The sequence below is a fragment of the Struthio camelus genome, chromosome 15, assembly GCF_040807025.1.
Source record: "Struthio camelus isolate bStrCam1 chromosome 15, bStrCam1.hap1, whole genome shotgun sequence".
NCBI classification, from domain to species: Eukaryota; Metazoa; Chordata; class Aves; order Struthioniformes; family Struthionidae; genus Struthio; species Struthio camelus.
Window position 1 is genome coordinate 6,625,556 of NC_090956.1, and position 26,182 is coordinate 6,651,737.

The 26,182-nt window shown below is 45.2% G+C and overlaps 1 protein-coding gene across 3 annotated transcripts in view; it reads left to right on the top strand.

Annotated features, from left to right (window-relative positions):
* Positions 1-24,279, top strand: part of MAD1L1 (mitotic arrest deficient 1 like 1) — a 373,922-nt gene extending 349,643 nt beyond the window's left edge. For all 3 annotated transcript variants that reach the window (XR_011134664.1, XM_068908329.1, XM_068908330.1), the window contains one exon: positions 23,063-24,279. Coding sequence is in view for 2 of the 3 variants with exons in the window: in XM_068908329.1 (XP_068764430.1) it covers positions 23,063-23,221 (159 nt within the window). In the remaining variant the exon portion in view is untranslated. The remainder of the gene's footprint in view (positions 1-23,062) is intronic.
* The last annotated feature ends 1,903 nt before the right edge of the window (positions 24,280-26,182 follow it).

The window sequence follows — 26,182 nt, forward strand, 5'->3', positions numbered from 1 at the left end:
CAGGCAGGAAGCAGTAGATGCTTGGGGTCTTGGGTTTGGTCTATTTTGACAGTGCGCGGGGTAAACAGGACCTAGGGCTGGAATTGGCAGCAGGGAGTTATGCTTAAAACAAGAGAATTGCAGCGGTCAAGTTGGAATGTGTGATGTGTTAGAGAGGGCATGAGGACCCCCCCCTTTCTCGCAAACGAAAGGGTTCACATCTCAGCTTGTCGTAAGTGGTAAGGAGGAGATGTCTGTACAAATCCTCCATGGGAAATGTTGGCTGTTGTTTTGTTTCTCTGTCCTGAGTTCATCCTCTGACTGTAACTTTGAGACCCCCATCTAGGAATCTTCCATAGCCTGTAGAAAGAACTAATTTGTGTTTTCTTCTTTGACATCCAGAGGAGCAAACATGCCTGGGGTGTTACTGGGGTTTTTCTCAAGGCTGCTTTACAGGAAAGTGTTCCCAGAAAAATTATCTACCTCATTATTAGTCATGCCAAAATATTGGAGCAACCTTAGTCATCTTCCACTATGCAGCTAATCGTGACGTGTGGCTGTGCTTGCAACTTTAACAGCTCACTGTTGTTTGTTAAAGATTAAAAAATAACAATTGGCAGTCATCAAATCGGTGTATCTCGTGAAATCAAAGCCCCAAACATAAATCAGAGGTCTACACATCTCACAGAGGAAAAATCTGCCAGCACAGCAGAATAACCATGCTCCCAGTGCTGCTCTGATCCCAGCAGTGACACTGGCAGATGAAATCAGATTGCTACATTCTTCCAGTCCGTCTCCTACACGGCTAGGTACTGAACACTTCAATAAAGCAAAAGAAAACAAGGAAGGTGGATGTTCAGAAGCGCTTCAGGCTCTGGGCTAAGTATTCCTAGTGAGCTTGCTAGGAACAAAAAACTAATTGAAATCAATGGCACCGTATCTGGTACTTAATGGCAAGCTGATACAAAGGGCCACTCTGGTACAGTGTGCTCTCACCTGCCTCTATGTTAAGTGGACAAGCTGCTGTGAGCTGGTCCAGCTGAAAAGTGTGCGTGTGATTTATATGGTCGGGAAGAGACGCATGGATCCCACTAGTTATGCCTACATCTGAGTGCAAAGGCTGCAACCTCCTGGCTGGTCTGAAATAGGGAAGAACTGTTTGCAGGCACTTCTGGTACGTATCAGTAGCAGCAGTTTGTGCAGAAGGAAATAAAGGCTATTCATCTCCCAGATAGATAAGGCACTTCAGTGGAAGATGGGGTTGAATTTCCTGGCAGATCCTCTCCCTGCCAGCAGCACCTCTGTAATGTCTGGACTGAGCTGGGGCCAGCTGTTTTTCATCCAAGTACTTATCTTACTCAGGTGTTTGAATGATGGTCATGCTCATCTTTAATGTAGATGTCAGGGGGGTGTCAACATAGTGTTGAGAGTGAGTTGTGGGCACCTCGTGGACTCCCTAGGTCTGACATCACTGTTGTATTAGGAAGGAAAAAGAGGATAAAAATCTGCAGCAGCCCTGGCAGGCGAATCCATCGCAACCTGTTGTTATCTTGTCTGAGCGTGGAATTGGTTTAATGCCATTTTGATTACTGCTGCCACTTCTTCAGGCCTGCCACCGATGGAGGCCACGGATAGAGACATGCCGGATTAGATGGTGTCCTGGCTTTGGTGGCTGTGCAGTACCAATGCTATCTCTACATGATAGCCTGAATTAGAGGGGAGCTGGAGGGTGACAGCAGAGATGAGATGGTGCCATACCCTTTTAAGGACACTCTTGTAAAGAAAGATTAGAAATGGGCAGGTGGTGACGCTGCTTCTGAGGAGAGATGAGCGCTTCTGCATCAGCAAGTCTGTTAACGATTTAGGGTAGCTGGTCAGGATTCAGGACTGTGGACAAGTGCAGAAGAGTTCAGGCAATCTGAGTTAGCTTCAGATACAGCTGACGGTTTCAGAACATCTCTTTGCTTAGCTGGGCCAAGTTCTGGTAATATGGTCATTTGCCACCAACATAGGCAGCTCTTTTTTGAATCTTGAAAAATTGTCCAGGGTTTGGGTTTTTGCTTCTGTAATGCATGGTGGTGAGCAATGAGAGGAGAAAGTGCTTGAATCCAGGATGAACTAACCTCTAAATGAGTTGATGAGTTGATTTGCTATCCTGTCTCGTTCCAACCATAGAGATTTTGCAGATCCCGCAGCCAAACGAAGGGTCGTTGCGGTGATGGTTAGGGATAAGCCAGGACACTGTGCTGCCGTTGTTAGTATTCAACTGGAGTCGTGCAAGATCAGAACTCTAATCTCTTGTTCGCACGATTCAACGGTTGTAGGTTATCAGTGAATCAAGGTGACCTCTAAAGCAGAGAGTCCACGTGGGACTCTTTTTCAGCTCTAAAGACAGAGACGAATTGTACTGTACAGCAGAGCTAGTTATCAGCATACTAGTGCTGTGACTGGACATCAGCAGGTTTGGGAGGTCCGGTAAGTGCACGAGTCTCTTGGGAAGAGAGAAGGGAGATGCTCTGACCTCTTTGTGATACAAGTGAAAATCCTGATACCGTTTCCGCTCTGCCGGGGTCCTGTGCTTACCCCACTGAGCTGTTCTACCTGGTTCCTCTGGGCCCCCGATGAAGCAGCAAGTCTTTACCTATGAGCAAGAGCTCCTTTTTGGCTGCTCCCCATGCGGCGTGGCTGTCATCGCTCTTCGTCTTTTCATTCTGAAATGGATTTACAACTGTCGTGCTGGATTTCCCTGGGAGAAATTCCCCGTACTTCTCCCCACACTCAACAGGAGTGTCAGCATCCACACGATTTCTCGCGGCTTGGAGACTGCTTTCCACCGGGAACCTGCCTGCACCAAAGTCCCTGGCACAGTTTGAGCTGCAGTTTTGTCTGATCCTTTTAAGAGTTGGGAATGGCTGTTTTGATGTCTCATATCTATGAACATGAAAGGCTCTTTCCTTCTAACTGTGCATAGGGCAGGGCCATGGCTGTCTCTCCTAATCAAAAATATAATCAAAGATCTCACTTCTCGTAAAAAATGTATTAAAAAGAAGAAACGATGCAGCATATTTCTATTGGCTTCACTGCTGGTTTGCTCTGGTTTCTACTTCTGAGCTGCTCCCTCCTGCCTTTCACAAAAGAAGCCCCCCCTTAATTTCGCTACATCTTGAGACATTTAATTGCAAAATGTTGAGCTTTGAAAACAAAAAATCATTGTATTTGATTCAAGTGAAATATTGATTGTCCTTGAGTTCTTGCACTGCAGATATTGGCAGTATTTTGTCAGTGCAAGGAGCAAGCAGAAAGATCACAGCAAAGAAATATATATTGAACTGGAAGGGAAAGAAGCTTTGCCAGGAAAATAGCTATGCCCCATCTCTCCCTCTCCCACAGCTGCTTCTTAAAAAGTGGTCCGTTGACCTGATGTTAACGTTTCTAGCTTACAGTAAGCAGCATTTCCCTTAAACAGGATACTGATAAAGTGGAACTAGGGAATAGAGGGGGTGGAGAGCAGATTTGCAAAACATGCTGGACTGAAAAAATCTGAACATACCATGTGTGTCTTGGGAGTGGGAACATGCCTCAGTGTGTGAATAAATATATAATGTATAGGCATATGCTCTCACTTCTCAGAAACAGAGTTTTTTGAGTGGTCTTGAATTGTGCTGCTTTCAATAACATTGCAAAGTAGAAGGAAGTGCGTTTGCTTGGAGGCAAACGGTCAGTGCTTAAGGGTGGCAGGGGTGGCAGCTCTGACGACGGAGTATCCTCACTTGGCAAAAAGGAGATCAGGCACTGAGAGGGGACACAGGGGTCCTCAAGCCAGCGTGCAGACACCATAGGGTCTACCTGGAGAGACACAATGCGTTAGGGTTTGTTCATTTTCATCTCACAGAAGAGAGCCAATTCTTAACCAGTGGAGATCAGATTTTCATACAGATTCAGCTGAGACGGAAGAGCAAGTAAAGAGGAATCAGATAAGCGTTAGCAAAAAGTTATTTGTCAAATGGATTTTTTTATTGTTCTCCATGAAGCCTATGCAGGGCTGTTGTCCTCTTTTTAATTCCTCTTCTAACATTTGTTCACTGCCTCCACAATTCTCCCATTCAAGCAGAAAAAGCCACCTCCAAAAGACCAGTGTAACATTAGCAGAAATTATTAGCAGCGGTGATTTCAATATTCAAATGGACATAATATTTAGTAATAGACTGGGAGTTGTATAAATAGAGTATGAATGCCTGGTAATGAATCATATCAATAATTTTCACATGCAGGCTGTGCCTTACATTTCTCAAAGGCCTTTACAAATACCAATTGATTCTCACAGCATGCCTGCTTGGTGGAGGAGTTGTTATAAGTTCTAGTGGACGGTGAGGATATTGCGATGCAGAGGAACGATACTTCTTGTGTAGTTTGTGCTGGGAGTCAAAGTAAAGAAGAAAGAATGAAGTTGGACGCTCCTGACTCCCAGGCCTTAATCCTGGGGCTAAGCAGCTCTGTACAATTCCCCTGGCATGGCTGGAAGTGTTGTTCTTTGTGGACGGGGCATGAGGAAGACCGTCTTTGGTAGACCCTGAAGTATGGGGCTGAAGGGAAGTGGGTAAAGGAGGAAGTAATCCATGGTGGCTGGAAGGACTCTTCTCTTTGATGCAGTGCTATAAGCTTGCAGTCAGGTCTAGCACCCGTGCCCGTGCAGGCTGTGGGCCTGTTGGGCTTTTGACCTAGGGAAATTTGGTTTTCCATGCAGGAATGTGGCAGCCAATGCAGACAGGTTCCTGAAGTGGAAAATCCAGCTCTGTGCCTCTTGTCCGTCTCAGTCAATGAGAGTAGTAGCTGAAGAGCATACGAAATATAGGAACAGACTCTTCACTAGCATGGCATCCTGTTCAGCATTCACCGCGTTATCCAACTCGATTTTACTATTACCCTTCTTAATTCTGCAGTAAATTGTTCCAGCCTTTAATGTCTCTCCTGGTGACCCAGGGATGCAGTCAGTGATGGAGATCATCTTCAGAGGAAGACGGCAGGTTACATAGCACATGCCTCAACAAGAGAAACCTAATTTATCTTTCTTCCTCGTTTTGTAATGCATGCACTGAAGCTGACTCACTGCCCAGGAGAAGAGGACATGCTCTCAACTTGTATAAAAACACGACATGGTACTTCTAGCCTTTTTTTTAAACCTATTTTACTTTGACATCTTGCTTGCTGTTTTGAATGACACCGTACGCTGAGAAGTTGTCTTTAAGATGGCCACAGTGGCACTTGGCTTTTTGTTCAGAGAGGTTACATAATTTCAGAACCCATCAGCGTGTTAAGAGTCCTTTAAATTGGCAGAACAACATGCACTACACTGCACTTGTCTGTATTGAATTTCTTCTGCCACAGCGTTGCCCAATGACGTGAATTGCACAGGTCCTCCCAGAGTGCCTCACAGTTCGCCACCGTCCTGAGTCACCTAAGTCATCTTGCCATCTCACGTTTTTTCTGTCTTCTAAGCCGTCAATCGTTGCATTGAAACTATTGATCCTTGTCATCGTCTTGCCGCTCTCCTCCCCAGGCCTCCGTGGACATTGGCAAGGGGCCTGGTGTGGAAGGATCATCCAGATTCCCCTGGAGCTGAAAGGCAGAGGAAGTATGGGGAACCCAAAGCAGCTTGTTTCTAGAGCCTGTTTGCCGAGCCAGAACCCCAGTGCAGAAACTCCCACACACTTCATTAAAGGGAATGGAGGAGGAAGGTTGCAGTCTGGGGCTTACAGCACAGGGTCAGATTTTGCACCTTGGGCCTGTGGCTTTTGAAAAGAGCATGTACATTTCTCAGGGCTGTGCCACAGAGACAAATTTTTACTGTCAAGCTTTACGGACTCTTCCAAGAAGCTTATTGAGCAACCTTAATGACTTATTTCCCAGATGGAACTTGGCCATTTATTTTATTTAATCTTTTTTTCCTACCTTCTTATCAACTTTTAATTGAACATGGAGCTTTACCTGTCACTGCCCAGTTTCTAAGATACTTTAATACTCTCTTTTGAGGATCTTTTATCTGAAGCTCACTGATAGTCTATCTAAATTGCATTCACAGTTTCATTAACTCTTTCAGAGAGATGTATGTATATTAGTGTCTAGAGGACCTTCTCCAACACATAAGCTATGCTCTTCTGACCTGTTTATATCATATTTCTCTAAGCTCTGCCTCAGGTATTTTGTTCTATGAACTGAGTCTAGCATGTTTAGGGAATAGGGGTTTTTTCCCTATAAAAAAGGAAAAAAAAAAAGAAAAGAGAAAACATAGCAACGACAGCATGGCAACAGCAGCTGCTGCACAAAAGAAAAATAGGCAAACAGACTTCCGAAACATGTATTCACTGTTAAGCTATTTTTACTGGTTGGTGAGTATGTGGGAGTATTATAACAAAATAAGTGAGAAAATAGCTTACAAATAATTCATAAGCAACTTTAGATGAGAACATATCTTAATGACTTCAGCCTCCTAGCTAGCCCTCATGCCGTATGAATCTCCACGTGCGTAACATAAAGGTCACCTCTGATCTACTCTATTTATATATTGCAAATTTGTACGTAGACGTGTATATAATATTCCGTAGAAGAAATAACGTCAATGGAGCATTAAAGTTAAATAACTAGCCACTAAAAAGTAAAGAACTATGCATTTCTACATAGCAACTCAAGAATAAAGCCGTCTTCTTATGTCCGCCTGTGTTTGTACCTTAGCAAAAGAGGTGTCCCTGCTGTGCGGTTGCAGCATGGCCCAGCAGGTTGGAGGGGTCCCAAGGGGTTGTGGGAGCTGTACTTGGCTCCCAGCCCTGCTGCTGCCCTGCTGTGTGACCTGGACTTTTTGCATCACTTCTCTGGGGACTGTTTCCCCATTCACCTCTTGTTTGGCTTGAGTTCATAGGTAGGAAACCCTCCAGCCTCCAGCACAGCAGCAGTTATATTACATCTCTGAGCAGCACCCAGTCAAAGATGGGGCATGTATGCACTGAAAAATGACAGTATGGGAATTAGTAACATCTCCCTTGCCAGCCTGAGCACTGTTTTGCCTCAAAATCCCCTCCTCAAGGTGGAGGACCTCCTCAAGGTCTCCCAGTCTCGCTGCACACAGGTAAACCACTGAAAGTCTTTAACTAAATTAAAAATAACTCCTCAAAAATTTGGGAAAAGTAGACTCAGAACTGTTCTTTACAGTTCTGCTTCTTTACAGTTAAAACCCAGCCCATTTTTATGTGTGAGGCTGTTTTCGGGATCAGATGTGTTCCATGGGAGACTGAACAAGGCAAATAGAGTCTCCTAAGTCTCGTCCAGCTGAGCTGCAATCCTGATGCTTTCAGTGGCGCTAAGACAAACACAGCTCAGAACTTGTGCAACCAAAGCCAGATTCATTTGCCTTTAGAAACAACACAAATCTGTTTTGCTGGTTAAATAAAGTCATTTGCAGGGTCCCGTTGTGGGAACAATGTGTCAGCTTGTCCTGAATGGAGCAGTCATTAGGATGAATAGCTTGGTTGTTGGGCTTTAATAGCCCTCTGCACACTTAAGTACCCTTTATTGACACAGCCTGCACTGCTAGTGGGGCTCTGCCTGCATCCTGGAGCGATTGTCAACTGCAGGTGCTTCTATATTTACAGCGTAACCACAGGCTGCATGGCTGCAGGATTTATTGTGGGCATCCCCTTTTTACAGTGCTGTGTGGGGTTTATGATTTATTTATTGCAAAATGTTCCTAATCCCTTATGTTGTGCATTTCCCTCCAGCCCCGTGGTTTGAGAAAGCTCTGATCTCTCCAGCAAGTCAGGCAAAGAATGAGACTTGGACGCTGAGCCCTTTGCACACTCGGGCATTGACTTGCTGCAGATGTGGAAAGCCCGTTTCTTCTTGTCTCTATGGCTCAGGTCAAACGGTATGAAGAAGGATGACAAGCTAATGTTAGCGAGGAAGTTTTTGAGATCTTAAGGAATTAAAGCAGCAGGAATGTGTGAGCTGAGTTTATAATTGTCCTTGCATTGTGGAAGCGTTCTTGAAAGTTTGGTGTATAACACACAGTGAGCGAAGTTGGTGAAGTTCTCCAGGGAACGTCAAAAATGAGGAAACAGCAGCTAAAGTGTTTCAGTTCCCTCTGAGGCTTTTTTCAAATTAAGCTGAAAACAAGCAAGTGAAATGCGACACTTAAAAGCACTTTGTTTGTAAGATTCTTTCTGTTTCTAAATTACTTCATTTAAACATCTTTGTCTACAAAACCTCCAAGGAAACTCATCCTCTTGTTTTCTCATCTGCATCCTCTGCTTTGTGTGTGCGTTTTCTACATACCACAGAGTGCGAGTATCTCATGGACATTTATATATGCACAAACACATGTAACTTGAATCGTAAAATGCAGACTGGTTGAGCAAGACAGAAGTGTGTGATCTAAAATAAACCTGCTGACTTAGTGCGTGCTCTGTACTGAGGTACCCACTGTTTGCTGAGCTCTTTCATTGTGTTGTGGCCTTCTATAACATCCGAATATATATTTACATTGTTCCTACAATGTATTTAGAGCACAAATAGCCTAGATTCAAGGTACTTGAAGAAATATTTCTTGGCTCTTTTGCTGTCTTGTTTGTATTTTTGGTTTGTGAAAACAATTCTCAAGAGCATTGTTAGGTATATCATAGCAGGAACACCTCTGGGCGCGCTTGGGAATGTGTCAAAGCAGGTTTTGAGAGCTTTTATTTTCACACCATGTTTCAGTTCTGTAGCGATAAATGTTTTCTGGGTATAAACCTGCAGCCCCTCCTTTTGCAGGTCTCGCTCCTCTGAATGAAAAAAGATTTTTAAAGTTTCAGAGTTTTGTTTGCAATAGCGTTGTGTGACTCTCAGACAATAACAAGACTCATCAGCTCTCTGGCAAGCAGCACAAAGTGGAAAACTGCTGTTGATCGTAGCAGCTGGGTACCATTGGGCAGGTAGGCTTAGTATAGGACTTATTGCAGAAAAGAAAGGTAATGACAGCATGGAAAAAATGAAAGAGGTCTTTTAGGAAAGTTGCCCTACAAGTTAAGACAAGCCAGATATACTCTACCAGAATTTTTACCACTCTTTTTCAAGAGGGACAATTACCACGTCCTTCACCAGGTGGGATGAACGCTGCTGAGTACAGACAGCTGGGGAAGCATCGTTTGGAGTCCTCTGTGAATGTCCTTAATTCAGGACAATGTTTGGACCTTCCAGGTGTGGGGAAGAAAAAAGTGTTCACATTCCCTTGCGTGCAGCATCTGGGATCTGCGTCTACCCCTGCGGTAGAACAAGGCTATGCAGGCCGTATAGCATATATGGCTTTTAATGCCCCGCTTGGTTACGTGCCGAACTAGCATGTGCTCCTATCAGCCAAACCAAGAGCATCCTGTGGAGTGAATGAACGCAAGGCAGTGGCTTTACTGCTGCAGCGTCAAAACCACAGACGGCCCAGTTGTTTCAAATGGGCCTCAGTCAATATGTTCAGATATGATAAAGAACTTTCTGAAGATAAGAAGCATTTAGAGCTAAGGGTTGGCTCCAGCCTTAGTTATTTACATCAGGGTGGAGAGGTAAAATTTTTGTATTAGTGTCACTTTTTAAATATTTTGGCTCTATCTTCCAATATTGTGGCAAGAGGGAACCATATGTGTTCCTAGAAAGAGAGCCTAGTACAGCCGTTAATCAGGGGAGGATCTATTAATGTATTAACATTCAGAATAATGAGCAGGAACAGCATGCACTGGAGAGACTAGCACGCATCTTTAGTCTGGGGATTTCAAATGTTTGGAAAATGTTGTATTCCTCCGCCTTTCTAAAGCTGAATTTCTGCCAAAGGAAGTTCTGTTCTGCTCTTAATTTTAGAAAGGTTAAATCTATTTACAAAAGAAAACATAAGCATGGAGGGATGGAAACTGTGAGGATGTGGGGAATAACAGGCTCCCAGTCTCCAGAGGTCACTGTGGGACCTGCACCGACAAGGAAATGTGTAGGCCTGTCCTTTCCGTTCCCTTAGCGTTGTGCAGGGAGGGGGACGTGCTTGGAGAAGAGATGAACGTCAAGTTCTCCTCAAATGGCTGTGTCACCTTTGCTGTGCACACCCCTGCCCCTGTTTCCAGAAGGCAATGGACTATAGATGTGTATATTTGCAGATTGCAATTGGCCTTTAGGGAAGATTGCTGAAAGACTTGGCACAGGGAAAGGGCAAATTTTAAAGAGCTCCATGTGCAGGAGAGCTTGCTGGTTGAGCAGCTTGGTTGCCTCGAGGTCATTGCTAATTAGCTGCATCTTGCCTAAAGAAGTGAACGTTACATTTTAATGCTGCTATGAAAACATGCTGTCTCCTCTTTGCATCCCATGCTACTGCCTGCTTTGCTGTGGCATCTGGCGCAAGCTGCACGAGGGAAGGGAAGAAAGCTATCTTAAAGGATGTGGAAGGATGCTGAAGCAGTAGCAGTGTTGAGATGAGAGAGGCTGGAGCATGACAGCTGTTACTGGATCATGCAAAAAGCCTGCCAGCAAAAAGGCATCAATTTGTGTGATATCCGGGTGTCTTGTCTTCTGTTTTCATAATTGCATACATGGTGTCTGCATAAATCTTTCCCCCCCCGCACCTCCAGTGACAGGAGCTGACTGGCGAATGGCAGCACATCAGTGGGAAAACACCAGCAAGAAGAGACAATCAGTGAGATGTGTGTCAGATGGGGAGGGTGAAGGCCCCAGGCAGATTCCTCCGAGGTTGTTCTAGCGTGGTACGTTCACTAAATAGAAAACCTCTCCTTTTCCCTATGGGAAGAGTAGCATGTTCATCCAGACATGAGAACCAGCAGTGCTGTCTTCTCATGTTCTTTAAGAGTTTAGTGCCAAATGACAGCACAAGTGACAACAGCAGAAGCTTTCAGCAAATGCATTGTAGCCCAGAGGTCTGAGTGTCCCTTCGAGGGATACCGTGAAATTTCTTCTCCGTTTTCATTGAGTACCAAAATCTTCCTATTTATTCCCTCACTGTAACTCCAACCTCTGTTCAGCTGTGGGCTTCCATCTTCCGCAGTGGTCAGAGCTATCTGCTTGAGTGGAGAGGAGTTCTGCAATTTGGTGTTTGACACTGCATTTACCACTACAAGTCTATTCACGGAAAACAAAATATACTTTAAGTGCATGGGCCAGTTGATTGGTTTCCTCAGCATCTCAGTCTTTGACCTTTACTGCCTGTGGGCAACCAGCCTTGTTGGGTCATTACACAAATTCAGGTATTGATATCACCAGTTGCATGCACTCAAAAGTCTTGAAGTTGAGGTACAAATGATGAGTTTCTTGAAATAATAGCATCTCCCCCCCCCAGAATAAATATTGACTTCTGGGTATTGATGAACTACAAGGAACGTGCTTTCCCCCAGTGGGTTCGTAAGCTTCTAAGGGTCAAAACTCAGTCTTGAAGACACAAGAGAAAAGAAAGTGTCTTTCCTATTGTCAGTTCAAAGGGAACCAACCTTCCTATCCTTCTCTGACCCTCAGGGAGTGGCAGCTCTCTTGCTAACTTTAGTAATGTTGACAATGGTGCAAATGACAGCCATTTTGAATGAAGAAACCCTAGGAAAAAGGAAATTGTGAGCCAGCAAAAAGCAAAAACGATAAAAACATCTCCCTGGATAAGACTGTCAATTTTGATACATGAGTTATTGATGTTGCAAGAGCAACTGAAGTTGTTTCCAAAGCCAATACTTAAATTTTGCTTTGACAGCTCATAATTGTGAGTAGGTCACACAGCCGCATAAGAAGAGGCAGTTGTTGACTGGTAGGAGTCTAATATTTTCTTTAAAAAGAGTCAGATGAAATGGGCTTTTCTCCCATATCCTGTCGCTATGTTCTTCTTGCTCCTATTTGGACAGTGGCCTTGATTTCCACAGTGCTGAATGTAATGTAGTGCACTGGATCTGCGTGCAGGTGACTAATGTATGCCGTTGCTTTCCTTGGTGTAGGGTTTAAACCTGCATTTTTGCCTGGGGTGCCAGACTATGACAAATAAGAACTAGAAGATGGTAATGAATAAACATAGTGAGAATTTCAGCTGTAATCTGCCATCAGGTCCATCTGTTACTTCTTCCCCCACAAGCCTTGCAAACTCAATGAGCTAGGAACAGGCATGCTCCATATACTGTCCCACCCTGCAGTCACATATCTAAGGTCTAATGGACTGGTCATAATTAAGTTCATCATAATTGGTCTCTTGAGCCATTATTGGTCACAGGAGCATCTCGTTGAGTTCTTTAGCCTTTCATTCTTCCTGCTCATGACAAGACTTCCAGAAGGATACTGAAACCATGAGGAGGATAAACAACTTAATCACATGCTGGTGTCTGCTGTGTCACAAAATGAGTTTCTCCAGTGAGATGTGCCTCACAGACATCATATGTAATCTCTTCGTTTAGCCATTCCCAGCCTCTCTCCCCTAATGCGCACTTACTGCCCGTCTCTTGCAAAACTAGCCACCCGGCTCTCAAAAGAGAGGGGTTGTTTTCTGGTTGGCAGCTAGAGAGTCCTGAAGTCTGTATGACCTGTTTGCACCCTGTCAGCTGGGGCTAGTGGTGTTTTTTTCTGCTTATTTGTTCTAATCCGGAGAAGGGAAAACAGAGGTTCCTGGCAGGAGCGTGATGCAGAAGCAACTAAGCAGAAGAATGGCGCATGTCTGAGATGACTCAGTGAACAGTGAAGGCTCCAGCAAGTCTTGTCGTTGGTGAGCGGTAGCACACTCTGGAAGAGCAGTTGCTTATCTCCCAGGCAACACGGCAGCTTGCAAAAAGTTGCCATTAGAATTCACCATGGTTCCATCCATCTCTTTTCGATGTGCGATCTTCTCTTACAGATCTCATGCTCGGAGCTGCAGTTCCCAAGAAGTGGACTATCTCCTCACTTAGGGAACCAAGCCATCTTAATTAAAGCGCACACAGATGATCTTATCCCATTTCTCCCATAGTTACTTCCTTATCCTGTTCCAGAAGCCCACGTCCTCAGTTCTCTGCTCCTCCTTTGCTTCCAGCTCTCCTCCCAGCAGGAGAGATGGAGAGGAAATTAATAAGCAACTTTGCTGATTAGTGAAATAAATTCCCTTTCTAAATTAAGGATTCTTCTGCTCAGGGTTCTTTGCCAGTCCCTGATATCTCCCTCATGTTGTTTGTCTGCTTCTGACTCTCCTGGGTTTGGGACCTGATTTGAGTGGCACCTACTCTTCCCTTTGTTCCAAGTCACCATGCTCACCAGATGCCTGGGCAGGTCAGAATCATGACACCTGCCTCTGGGTGGCAGGGCCGTAAAGAAATACAGGGCTGTTATTTGGCTAGGAAAACAGAACTTTAATAACACCCAGTCCCTAGCATTATCAGCTGCAACTGCAGAGTCATTTTAGAGAAAGGAAGAGATTTTTCTCTTCCTAATTTATGTCTATCCTGCATATGGCTTCTATGGAATCACTAATGTTACAGACAGATGGGTTGGCATTTTACTAGACAGAACACATGGGCTAGATGTTGTTAATGCTTGTTAGCTACTCACTCTGTCGCTTGACCAGTCCAATATGGTCACCTCACAGATGGTTGGAAAGCTGCAGCCTGGGTGCTGTAGCGGTCCAGCTCTGCGGTACTTTGTTGTGACAGCAGTTGTGATAACATGCGTTTGGCTGCTATTTCTGAAGGGCTTCACTGTAGGTCAGAGAAACTATGCCTGTGGCTGGGGGATCAGTGTGTCCCTGCACGTGCAAGAAAGGTGCTGATTTGTAAAGATCTTGAGCCGTTTCACAAGGTATTTGCTTTAGAGGCTTAATTTCATGTTCTGAACTTTTATAATGTGGTGTTAGAAAAATTCTGTGAACCTGCAGCCTTGCTTTCGTCTACATTGCTTTTTGGCTGATGTTTGTAAAGGCCCTGCCTTTGGCTGTGAACACTGACTATTTAACTGTCTTGAGGCCTAGTAAAAAGTTGCAGTTTAGGATCTCAGGCTCTGACTTACAGCCTACAGCCTGTCGGTATTAGTTTAGGGTGGGCATCTCAAGTCTGCTGTGATTTACTCTCACCGGTCTTGTATTCAGCTGAACTGCTTCTAGGTATCATCTCAAAAAATATCTGCAGGGTGAAGCCTCCTTGATGTTTAGATTGGAGATCCCCAGCAGAACCTGCAGATGCAGAAGCAGATGTTAGAGGTGAATCATGTATGTTACCCTCTTCCCTCTTTGTCAATATTGATGTACAATTTACAGCATAATGACAGGAGACAGAGTGTATCCTACAGATGAGACAGGGAATTTTAGTTTCAATACTAGTCCTTTAAAACTCTGAAAGCACTTTTGGAAAATACAGGGGTATTAATTCAGACTGAGAAATAGTTCTTCCACCCTATGATTTAAATTGTATATATTTGTCTCTGTCTGTCCTGAACGGTTGAATCGCATTAATGCACCCTGATAATAGCTGTCACATTTTACCCCAGGGGTTGCTCCTCGGTGATAGGTAAAGTCATAGCAGTTCAAAGACTTGTCTTTCAGGAAGAAAGATATATAGGAATATTCAGATATAAAATAGTAATAGTATGAATCAAAAAATGTGCTTCCCTTGTTTTCAAGCCTTTGATCTTTCTTCTGTGGCATCACATTTGACAGTGTAAAGGGCAGTAACCTTTAGGAGAAGCGTTAGGAGAGATGACACCAACTTGTACTCCAGTGCTCAGAACAATCTCCCCCAGGATTAATACCAGCTGTTTTCCCCTCGTCGAAAGAGATGGAGGTACTTCAGCACATGGCAGCGCTCTCTTTTACATTTTCTGTTGTTTACATCTCTTGGGGCTGGTGCAGGAGAGCTCACATACATCAAAACACGTAGCTGTATGGAGAAACTCACTGCTGTGCAATGCTCCCCGCTCCACATTTCTTTGGTACTGAGTTGATGGAATAGCCAGGACCCCATCACTTTTATCACTCGTGGATATAGTGCCTGGGTCATGTTTTGGATTAAGATGGAAGTGTGTGAGCTGACCTCTTGTGCTAAAGACATTGCGGGGTTGTGTTTCATCTCAATGTTGAATAATAAGAAAGAAAAAGGAAGTATTTGCTGTAAATCTCGGTGTACGCAGTGCTGTTTCTCACCTATCCTACCCCAGCTTTCAATTTTCTTCTTGGCATTGCCAAGCGCTCTCTTTCCTTTACTCAGCAGCTAAAAGCAGTTTTTTCATTACATTTCCTGGAAGGTCCTTTACAGGCATCCATCCCTCTCTGCCTCATAAATTCAGTTTATATAGCAAGCTGGCAACACAGAGGTCAGAGGTCTTGGCAAGAAGCAATTATTATAAAGAAGTACTCTTCCTCTTTTTGGTTACAAAGAGGATATTATAGGGGAAAAAATTTAGCTGGAGACAAGGAATGGTCATTTGTGAAAGGTAGGTTGCTTGAGTGATGAAGAACTGTACATCCTGTTAGAGCTATGTTGGGAAGGTGTCGTGTCAGGCTCAGCGGCATGGTATCACCAGCTAGCAGAAACTTGCCGGCTACCACAGAAAAGAAAGAAGGAAAGCAGTAAACAGTTTGTTAAATAACCTCATAAATATTGCCAACCATAAGTGCATCTTGTGGAGCAATTTGTTTTTTTGTTTTTTTAATATTTCTCTAATTTTAAATGAACGGCCTCTAATTAAAGTGATTTAGTGGCTACCTGGGGACCTGATATTTGAGCAGCATGTAGTACTTAGGAGAGATTGATTGGTGAGGCATAATTCAGTTGGGGGATTTTGATAATGATATCATCACCCAAGAGAGCCAAGTTTGAGCAATTACTCAGAGCTCAGAACCTCCTATTTGGATTGTTAAAACTTCAGCGGGCAGTTTCCATGGGTGTGCGCGCGTACACACACGCCGAACCTCTTTGTTTCTCTGTCTGTCACACACTGCAGAGCCCTTGTGGTACAGGAGTGAAGAAGAAAGATGCTTATTCTAGATAGGTAATGATACTTATTAATGCCAGTCTGGCGATAGATGTTAGAAAGTGGTAGCATGTGGGGATCAAACTTCTCTTCCACCTTCCACCTTGCTGCTGATTGCCTAAAATCAAATGCCTGACGTCTCGCTGCAAGAGGGCTTGATTTGGGTATTCTTTGCTGGGCACTCAAGTTTTGCGAGTTTTTAGTTGGCTGTATGTACAGGGGGCTCCCTTAGATGGGGGCTTGTGAGCGGCCCACTGGGCACGAACGAGCGCCCTGATTTATCAGATGTGTTTTTGAGACTGTTCCCTTTGCTGCGCACCAGATCCCGCAAAGAGGCTCCAGGCCCTCTCTGCAGCTATGTTTTGGCTCTCCTCTTCTGACAGCAGCATGTGGACAAGAAGGCCTTTGACATTTAGAAAAATCTCAGCATCTAAAGCAAGAGCCAGAAACAAAAAGATTTTCTTTTTAAAGGTCAGAGCAGGCAGCTTCTTAAGAAATAATTTTCAAATTGGTTTGTTGGACTGTGACAGGATTTACACGTATTAATGGGTGGCGAGGCGGGCGGGACGCCTGGCAGTGGGCGCGTTGGGGAAGCCGTCGGGGAGGCCAGGGACCGTCAGGAACGTGAATGTGCCCAGCTCGCTCGACAGGCGATGCTTTGTGGCACAGATGAAGGTCACACTGTGGAGTTTTGGAGAGGTAGTTTGGTGTAGCAGACCCTGAGGACTTTTCCTGATGGGGGAAAGTTTTGGGGAAGAGGGAGTGACTGTCACTTATGAAGAGTAGCTCTGAGGGACTTTGATGGTGAAAGCAAATTGCAAAAGGGATTGATCTTGTGGGGAGATAGGCAGCACAGAGGTCTCCAAGGAGAGCCTGGGAACACCATGAGGACAAGGGAGACGTCAGTAAGAGAACTGGGTTATGGAGAAGCGAGCGCAACTACAGCAGAGCTGTAACACCAGAGGAGTCCAGTGAGCCGAAAGGAACAGAGGGAAGCTCTTCATGGGGTCTCAGCCTTATAGCCCCGTCCCTTGGCATGCACAGGGTTATTTTCCCAGTATATTCAGAGTAGTTGTGTGTATGGACCTGGCACAGGAAGTGATTCATGACATAAGCAGAGAAGAGCCTCTCAGCAGATAAGATGGAGCCCCCACAATACCTTCACTGGTTAAATATCACTGTACAGTGATTCACTTGCTTGTTTTGACCCCTAATACATCATAACCTCGAAAAGTATCATTTATTGCAGGGTATGGCAGAGCTTCATCTGCAAAGCGAAAGCTCCTGACTGCCGAGGGGTGGAGAGCCATGCCGGCAACTCTGCCAAAGGCTTAGACTTAACCCTTCGTCACTCTGAGAAGGTATTTGAACTGAGGTTCCCAAGCTGAGCTACAACACCTGCCTGCTGCTTTAAAGTGACATCTGCCCTGGTATAAAGCACCACCGTCACTTTTATCAGCTTACCGAAAATCACGTGGGAACTCCAAATTCAGCGCTTGGATCTTTATGTTTGAATATGCGGGAGCACATCTGTATGTCCTATGTGGATCACACCCCTAAATATGGCAGTGCTTTCTCCGTGTGGAAATCTGAGGTGGAATATCCTCACTTAATGGTGAAATTGGATGCCGAAGCCCTCTTTTTCTTTTTTCCATGTTTCTCCCCCATGTTTCTTCATGATAATACATCCCTATTGGCAGCCTTCTCGCCCTGTCTTTGGAGTACCCGGGCATCCTCTTCTCACTCTTCTTCCGCAGTCTGATGGCCTACAAGGCGTTGGGTCATGTGCTCAAGTAATATCTTTCAAAAAGGTTCCTAAAAGCTTTGGATGACTACATTCACTCTAGTTCACTCCACTAAATTGATTCCAGTTTATAGCTGATGGCATTTTTGGAGACAGAGCGGGGTCTTTCTTTTTTTTTTTTTTTTTTAACTAGCTGCCAAAATATGTCAGAAAGAAGAGGAAGAGGGTGTACAAGAAACTGTAAAAATTGGTGTCTCTAGACCATAGTGCACTTCTGAGCTGTATGTTTTCCTGTGAATGACCAAAGGAGTCAATCAAACTTTTGACACAGCCCCCTCTCAGCTGATGGAGCAAGCAGCGAATTAAATGCTGGGACTTAGCTTTCAGAGAGTGTTTCTGTGCAATAACAGCATGGGAGCAAAGACCAATCTCAGCTTCAAAGCAAAATCAATGCAGCCAGAAGCCCTGCTTGTGTTATATCAAAGCACCACCATTTGAGAGCACCTCCTCTACAGTTCATGCACTGCTGCATTGCTAGCATGGTTCTGCCAGCTTCGAGTCCTTCCCTCAGCGAGGACATTTGGTAGCGCTCATTGCTCCTACACATCTTCAGTGCTGGCTGCTGTAGCCCTTTGCTGAGGTGGTCCCCGTTGGAGGGAAGGGCTTGCTTTTCTACCATGCTGGTGATTATTTGAGAGAGTTGCATGTTGCCAATCAGTGCAGCAGTTAAATGAACCTAGGTATGGTACTTTGTGCCATTCCTAAAATACAGACACATTAGTTCTCTTAGCAGTCACTGAGAAAGAGAGAGAGGGGAGGCTCTCTGCTCCACCCCTTCTCTGCTCTGGTCATTTCCTTACCCAGGATAAAACTGCAGTTAGATAGAAAATGCCCCCGGCATTTGGCAGCAAATGCACTGAGCAGAATATGAAGGAGGTAGAAAGTTTATCTGGTGACTGGGGAGGAGCCTCCAGCTTCTTCTCTGAGTGCTTCACCATCTTGGGCTTCACCTCAGCAATTAGTTTTAGATCCCACCCTTTATCTGCTGCATGGATGGATACATAGAGCAGAAGAAGTGGCAGGGGCACCCCAGTTCCCAGGTACCTGTGTGGCAAAGAACTGAATGCACACATGCAGCTTTAGCTATAATGTAAGTCTTTGCCTGCCAAAAAAAAATTTTATATATATATATATCTATCTATATATGTGTATATATAAAAGCTCTAAAGCTTTGAATAATTTACCAATTTCCTGGATTAAAAGGAAGATTTATGATGTTTGCCTCTGTCAGGCAGCAGCTGATCTTGATTCTTTGGAAAGGCAATTGTACTAAAGGCTCCTTTCTCTGAGCAGATCTAGGAGTAACTGCTGTGAGTTTATGTCGCCATGTGGTAAATAGACTTGTCTTATTCATGTTACACAATGCGGTGAAATCGGCTCGCTGATCTGATTGCTCTATAGGGTAGCACAGCCTATGAGCAGAAAACAGGATGTCACCCTTGAAATCCATAGCAGGAGTTGCACACACCCACCAGCACAACCAGGCATGCGGTAACACCGGGCAAGGATTGATTTCCATTGCTTTTCTAGGAAAGGTCCCGATAGGCCTTAAATCAGACTGAACTGGCAACGGAGCTTAGCCAAAGCTAGAATCTCTTTCCTTTCGTGAGTATTAGAGGTCTGAAAAATATATGACTTAGACCTGAATCTCAGTAATTACTAAATTACTGAGCCAGCCTGATTTTTCCATGAATGAGAAGAGACCGATCCGAGTCTGTGAGATGGTATTCTCATCCGACCGATCTTCAGGCTCCTGCTCTGCCCGTTGGTCAGTGACACTTTGTGGGGGGTATTTGCCTCTCACATTGACCACTGTGCTTAGCTGGCTAGCAGTGGGAAAGAGGGAGCGAAGCGCGATGCTGGTCCCCAAACTGCCTCTTGGTGCAGCCCTGTGTGCATTGCCTACAGGGAGGATGGGGGACTCCCAGACTCAGCCTTTCCTCTGACCCTGTATTTTCAGCACACCTCCAAATCTTGCTGGTTTTCTTTCAACAGTTGCCTTTGAAAGCAACAACACACAATAGCCATGCAGCTCTGAGTAAGACAGAGCCCAGAGTAGTTAGAACTGGTTTTAAATATGCTCTGGTCTTTCTAACCCCCTTTCTGCTCGCTGACTGACCCTGTGGGTCCAAATGATGCTAGTTTGGGTTCCTCCCCCGGGCATTTCATACCTGAATGTGCTTGGGAGATGTTTGGCTTCGTCTGGACTTCGAATTCCCAGGCGTGCATTGCTGGGGTGAATGAGGATTGTCTTACATAGATTGTGTTCCTGTGAATAGTTGGTGTGTGTTCTCAGCTCTAACTCCTTTTTAGTAGTGATTGTGTCCAGGAATTTTCTTCGAGGGTTGAGATTTTTTTTAATTAAAAAATTGATTTAAAAAAAAAAAGAGTGGAGGGAATCCTGGATATAAGCAATGAAGAGGATGACTTGAGTGCCCTGATAGCTTTAAACCACTGGAAATTTCAGCTATGTATGTTTCATAATTGCAGTTTTTGAAGCTGGCGTCACTGGTATACTCTGCACTGATCCAGAACGGCATGAAACAGCCAGCACTCAGGGAGCGAGCGTGCAGATTTCATTCAGCAGAGCCCCTCCAGCATCCTCTCCCTCCTCTCTCCCGCCCACCCATGCATGCCTCCTCCCCTGTCGTGGTCTCTGCTCTCTCCAGCTCCCCTGCTACCTCACTGCTAGCTCTTTCCTCTCTGCCCACAGCTCGCCTGGTGTCCCAGGTATGCTGCAAACTTGCTTTTGAAAAGAAATTGTGTGGATTAATGAGAATGTATTGCTATTCTTACAATCATTTTGTTTGTAACACACATGCTGCAAAGGTTCTTCTGCTGTTGAACTCAACAACCGCAATAAATCTGTCTATCTGTCTATATCCCAGTCTATACTACCTTATGAACAGATGGGTAAAAAAGAAAAAGCAATAAAAACAGACAAGAAGAGCAGTAACAATGATAGCAATTTTAAAACCCTCCCAAAAAAACAAGTTTCTAATTTTTTTTTTTAAGCAGTATGAGATTAAATGAACTGAACTGCAAGTGCATCATCCTCAGAGTTAACATATAAACATTTCCCAGCAGAGATAGAATTGCTTTCTCTCCTTTTTCTCTCCTTGTTAGGGAAGACAACATAAGAAAGCCAGGTGAGACATCATCTGCGGATGCTCCTTCTGACTGTTCCTGGTGAGAGGAAGCCCAAGGGGGAAGGTGGTGCCTCTCTTCACTATCACACAACCAAGAGAAACCACAGCCCTGTTGAATGCAATGGGAAATAATAGTTTTCTCAAAAGCATGTATTTCTTCACGTAGCTTCACCAAACATTATTATTCTGCCTCTGCTGAAGGATGAAACTGCAGTTACGAAGAACAGTCAAGAGAAGTGACCATTAATCTCACAAAAAAGAAATTATTCAAACGTTGTCTTCACACCTGTGAGCTCAAAGTAGACAAGAAGTTTAAAACGTTTTAAGTTGTTCTGTTTCTGAGATCAAAGGACACAGGCAAATGATCTGGCAGTGGATGCTAAATTTCTTAAGGAACTTGCTTTAATTAATTAAACTAGTAAACCAATTAATGGATTTACTTGTAAGTTCTTAGAAAATTAGTTTTGTGCCCAAAGAGTATTAATTCCAAGAAGGAGGCAATATCTATCTTTCATACAGAGATTGAATTCCTGTTTCAGGTGAATTCAGTTCAGCATTGACTTTGAAGACACAAGTGATGCATTCATAATACTTGGACCTTCATCCTAAACTCATGTTTCTCATCAGCTGAAACCAGGACAGATTTGCAAAACAAAGCCTGTGCTTTTTTGACAGCACCCAGCCCATATACTAATTCGTAACTATACTAGAGCTTCACGTTGTGCCTAACCGTTAAGATAGTTTGCAGGTTTACACTCCTCGCTGTGCCATCAGACTGGCTTCTTAACGATCTGCCATTTCTTCCCTTTTTCTAGTTAGACTCTTTAATCTGAGCCCATGGCATAGTGGATGTGCAGCAAGCGAGCAGAGTGGCTCCACTAAGGAACCGACTGAGGCACTGAACTTCCTTTGGAGCTGCTGAAAAAGAACCAAACTAAAGTGGAGGAGAATCTAATTTACTTTTCCTCTCTGAAATCTTGTTTAGATTTTCTCCCTGGCCCCGGGGTGACAGGGACATCCTTGGTATCGTGTGCTGTTTGCAATCAGAAGTGACACGTACATGAAAAGTTCATAATCAGATGTGTCCAGGTTCCTGGAAACATGAAATCAGAAACAAGCAGGTTCCCTGGGGCCCTTGGCAAGTAACACTTACCTTCTCTCCTAGCAGGTAAAGTCATGCCTTCCGTTCCCTTCCCACAGAAATCCTCAGCTCTGGGTCTTGGCATCCCTCTGGTAGGGTAACAGTCTGCCCCGCTCCTGCGCCCCACAGGAGCCCTTACAGTGTCCCAGCTGGGCTTCAAGGAGAAGCAGTGGTACAGAAGAATTAGGAGTGGGAGCATTTTGAAGGGGAAAATGACAGGGGAAAGGATTAGCATTTCCGCTGTGATGTTTCTGATGTTTATTAATAAACAAGCAGCTTTCATGCCTCCAGGGGCAGGAAAGGCTGCAAGCATTCCTTACATCTCTTGCATTTAGCTTTTTTTTTTTACTTGTTTTATATGTTACAGGAGATTTGTAATGTCTTCCCACATGTTGAGTTTCCTTATTTTCATGTTAGCATCTCTGGAATGATTCCTCTGAAGCTCTTGGGTATGCGCTGCCAGGGTGATTTAAACATCTTGAGACACTTTAGGGATGTGGGGTGAATCAGCAGCTCATTCGAAAGGAGTCATGTTAGTTGGGAACACGTCCACTTCCTCCTTCAGGAGGAGGAAGGACTTCAGGGATGAATGCTCCTTCATGTTGTAGAAAGCAAGCTCTTTGGTGTAGTTCCTGCAACCCAAGCACCGGCAGGCGATGGAGTCCCCGGTGTGGGTGCTCTGGCTGTGCATTGGCTGCTCTGCTGCAGGTGGTGCAAGCCTGGCCTTTGCACAGGCTGTTTCCAAGATGTTCGAACTGCTCTTTTCCCTGCTGTGCCATTTGTTATTTAGGAAGGCTCGTGCAGGGGGTCCTGTGCAGAGATTTTGGAATTGCAGAGCTCAGTAGCGGCCCAGTTAGGCTGTGTGTCAAACACCTGCTCTGCAGCAGATAACATTTGCTTGATTACAGGCAGATCCACGCCGAAGGAGGCTTCAGAGTCATGGTGCTAGTTCTCCTCTGCATTGTGGGAGGTGAATTAAAACCCTGCTGTATTAATGGATTTGTTCTTCTTTCCCCTCAGGCCTCCAGCTCCTCTGGTGGGAAAATGCAGCTTCTGGAAACCGAGTTCTCTCGAACCATCCGGGAGCTCATTGAACTCCACCTGCTTCGCCAGGACAGCATCCCAGCCTTCCTCAGCGCCCTCACCCTTGACCTTTTCAGCCGCCAGACCATCGCTTAGCTTGCACCGGTCCCACCAACACCCACCAGCCAGGCGAGGAGCACCCCTGGACAGGATAGTGACTCACCCCTGGTGTTCATAAGGTAGCGAGGACAAATTTTCCGCTCCCACCCTTAAGCCATGACATTGAGTGGCTTTTGTCTTTTGGGGAACTCCTTCTCCCCTCTTCTTCTATGCTGATTCCCTAACCCCCACCTGCTTCCTCATGCTCTTTTGAAAAGCAACATCTGCCTCATATGGAAGAGCAAATCTAGCTCTATCCCAGGGCTCTCCTGTGCCAAACCACACATGTGAACTGTAAAATGTGTTTAAACTCCCCGAAGTGTCTTACCGTCTCTCTGGGAAGTAGGTGGGAACTGCTGGTTTAAGGAGCCACAGCCTTGCTATTCACAGCTTTTCCCAAGAGGATCCTCCAAATCAGGGCCCCAGCAGACAAACAAAACATGGGTGTTTAGGAAGGCTGGTGTTCCCTGGCCCCATGGTTAATGAATTGTCCTCTCCTAACAGGAGCAAAGGGGTTAGTCCCTGAAGATAGGGCACTGGTGAAGGATCAGAGTCATGAGTTAGCAAGTTCATTTCAAAAACCTCCTGCTCTCACAAAAAGCTCATCACTCAGCAGGGTTGAAATTATTTTCAAGATATTGCCTCTAATTACCTGAGTCTAAGCCCCAGAGTGCCAGCCCCAGGTCTGCTGTCACTCAGCACACAAGCACAAGCATTAGTGGACTTTTGAAGACTCTATACCTGTATTGACACCTCTCTGTCACATGGTGTGCTCCAGTGTCATGGATGTGCTTTTTGTTCCTCACCAAGACTCTTGGGTTATCTCAGGAATGCAGATGGTGGGAGGGATCTCCTCAAGGTGCATTCACTTTACTGCTGGTTTTAGCCCGCTGCCTGTGACCAGGCTGTGGGTATCTGCCCACCTTGCTGGGAGTGTCCCCCTTCCCTTGGAAGTGTTTCTCCTCTGTGGAGGATACAGCACCCACTGAAGTCTGACATCTTGTGTTGCAATGGAGATACCCCTTTTATCCTAAGAATAAAGTGTCACTTCCCAATCTGAGTGTATGACTCCTTTATTTGGGATGTGTACTGTGCTGCCTCTGTGCTCTCCGCTGTATAAAGACATGGTAACAAATCACCCATCCGTAGTCCAAGGCTGGTAGTGCTTTGAGAAGGGAAGACATTGCTACCTTATTTTTTCCAGACATGTCTCATTCATGCTGTAGAACAGATTAGTTTGCTGCAACTTCTGGATGCATTGGTTTCCTCCTGATATCACCAAGGACCTACTTCTAAGCTTGGAGAGAAGGCAGCAGTAAGCCGGGTAGAAAGTTAGGTTAGAAGCTCACAGTAGCTGTAGGACTGGCCACTCTTACTGGAGTCGCTTTGGGACTCATGAATGTATCTACAGTCGTGGAAAACAGCTGCTATATATCCAGCTGATCAGAAGTGGTGGGACAAGCATGTGCTTTGGGGAGGCTGCAGACCCCATCTTCCCAGCCCCTCCCCACTGCAGGGTTTTGCAGGGAAGTGTTGCCATCTGAAGGAAAGGCAACAGCAGAAGTTTGACGTTTTCTCTTCTGCTTGAAGAAGTCCTAGTGGAAGATGAATTGCCTGGCATGCTGTGCCAGGGGAAAGCTGCCTGATTCATATGCGCAACATGGCACTGCGAGTCGCCTTCCTCAGTCATGGAGAAAATGAATCATGACGTCAGCCACACTGAACTCCTCCACCAACACAATAGCGGATCCTGGCTGCTGCTGAAAATTTTTCTCCTGGCTCCTCGCAGGAGAAATGAAGTAATTAATAAGTTTACAATAAACCCTCTATCTTAGCAAAACACGGGTGAGGCGAGAAGTGATGCTGGGAAGTGACAAGGGAAAAAGCATTCTGCCCGTTGGAAAGTTGCCTCCCAGGAGTGAATGGATAATAGGTTGGTGCAGAAAAAAATACTAGTCTTCCGAGACTCCTTCGGTGTGGAGGAAAGACACAGATGAATTACCCTGCTGCACCCTGTTCTTCCAGCAAAACTGATTTGTTCAACAAAGTTTAATAAGCTAACGCTCCTGGAAGAGGTGTTTTGCTGAAGATGGATGCCTGGCCTGATGTGCCTGTGTGGTGCAGAGGCTGGTCCTGCTAGCAGCTGGGGAGGCTGCTGGGGCAACTGTCCTGCTTTGGCAAGCAGCACCTCTGCCCTGCTCTTACTGTAATGCTGTTAGGCAGTGAGCAGACTTGGGCGCTACATGAAACCAGGGCTTTGGGGAAGCTAGGCTACGCTAAGTCTCGCTCACCGAGGCCTGGGAGCCTTCGCATGAAAGTGTGACCATTGTAAAGCAGCCTGCGCTGCTGGAGAGACACAGCATCGGGGAAAGGAGTTCCAGTTCCGACTTTGACGCCAAATGCGGAATAAAGCCCCAAGCAGATGGCTGAACCTTGCCGCTGTAGCAGCTCCTGTCTGTACGGCCGTAATTATAATGCTTGTCTCTCCCATGAGGGAGTTGTGAAGAATAACTGCGATGCTGAATTTTACAGTGATTATTCCTTCTGCACTGAGCTACCCAGGGCTTGGCAGATCATCACAGGGCCCTGCTGCCACACTCACCACCCACCTTGCAGTTCCCTGCCGCAGAGGACAGGCAACAGACCCTCGGGGGCAGCACAAACAGCGACACCGGTGGTACAACAGTTTTCAAACACTCCAGGTACCGGGTGTACAAGTCTGTCTTCAGCTTGTCACTTGCAAAGCTCCAGCCCTGTTTGCAAAAAATCATTTTAGAAAATCTTGGGAGATCAGTGATAAATTTGCAGTTGGTTGGAGGGGAGAGGTGAGAGTGTTAACAAGTGTGCGTATGCTTGCTGGGTCTCTGTGCACGCTAGCTGGGTTTATGTGCTGTAAGCTGTAAAATGTGATTTATTAATGCACGGCTGGGGGACTGTGTGTGTTGGAGCACTGTCTTG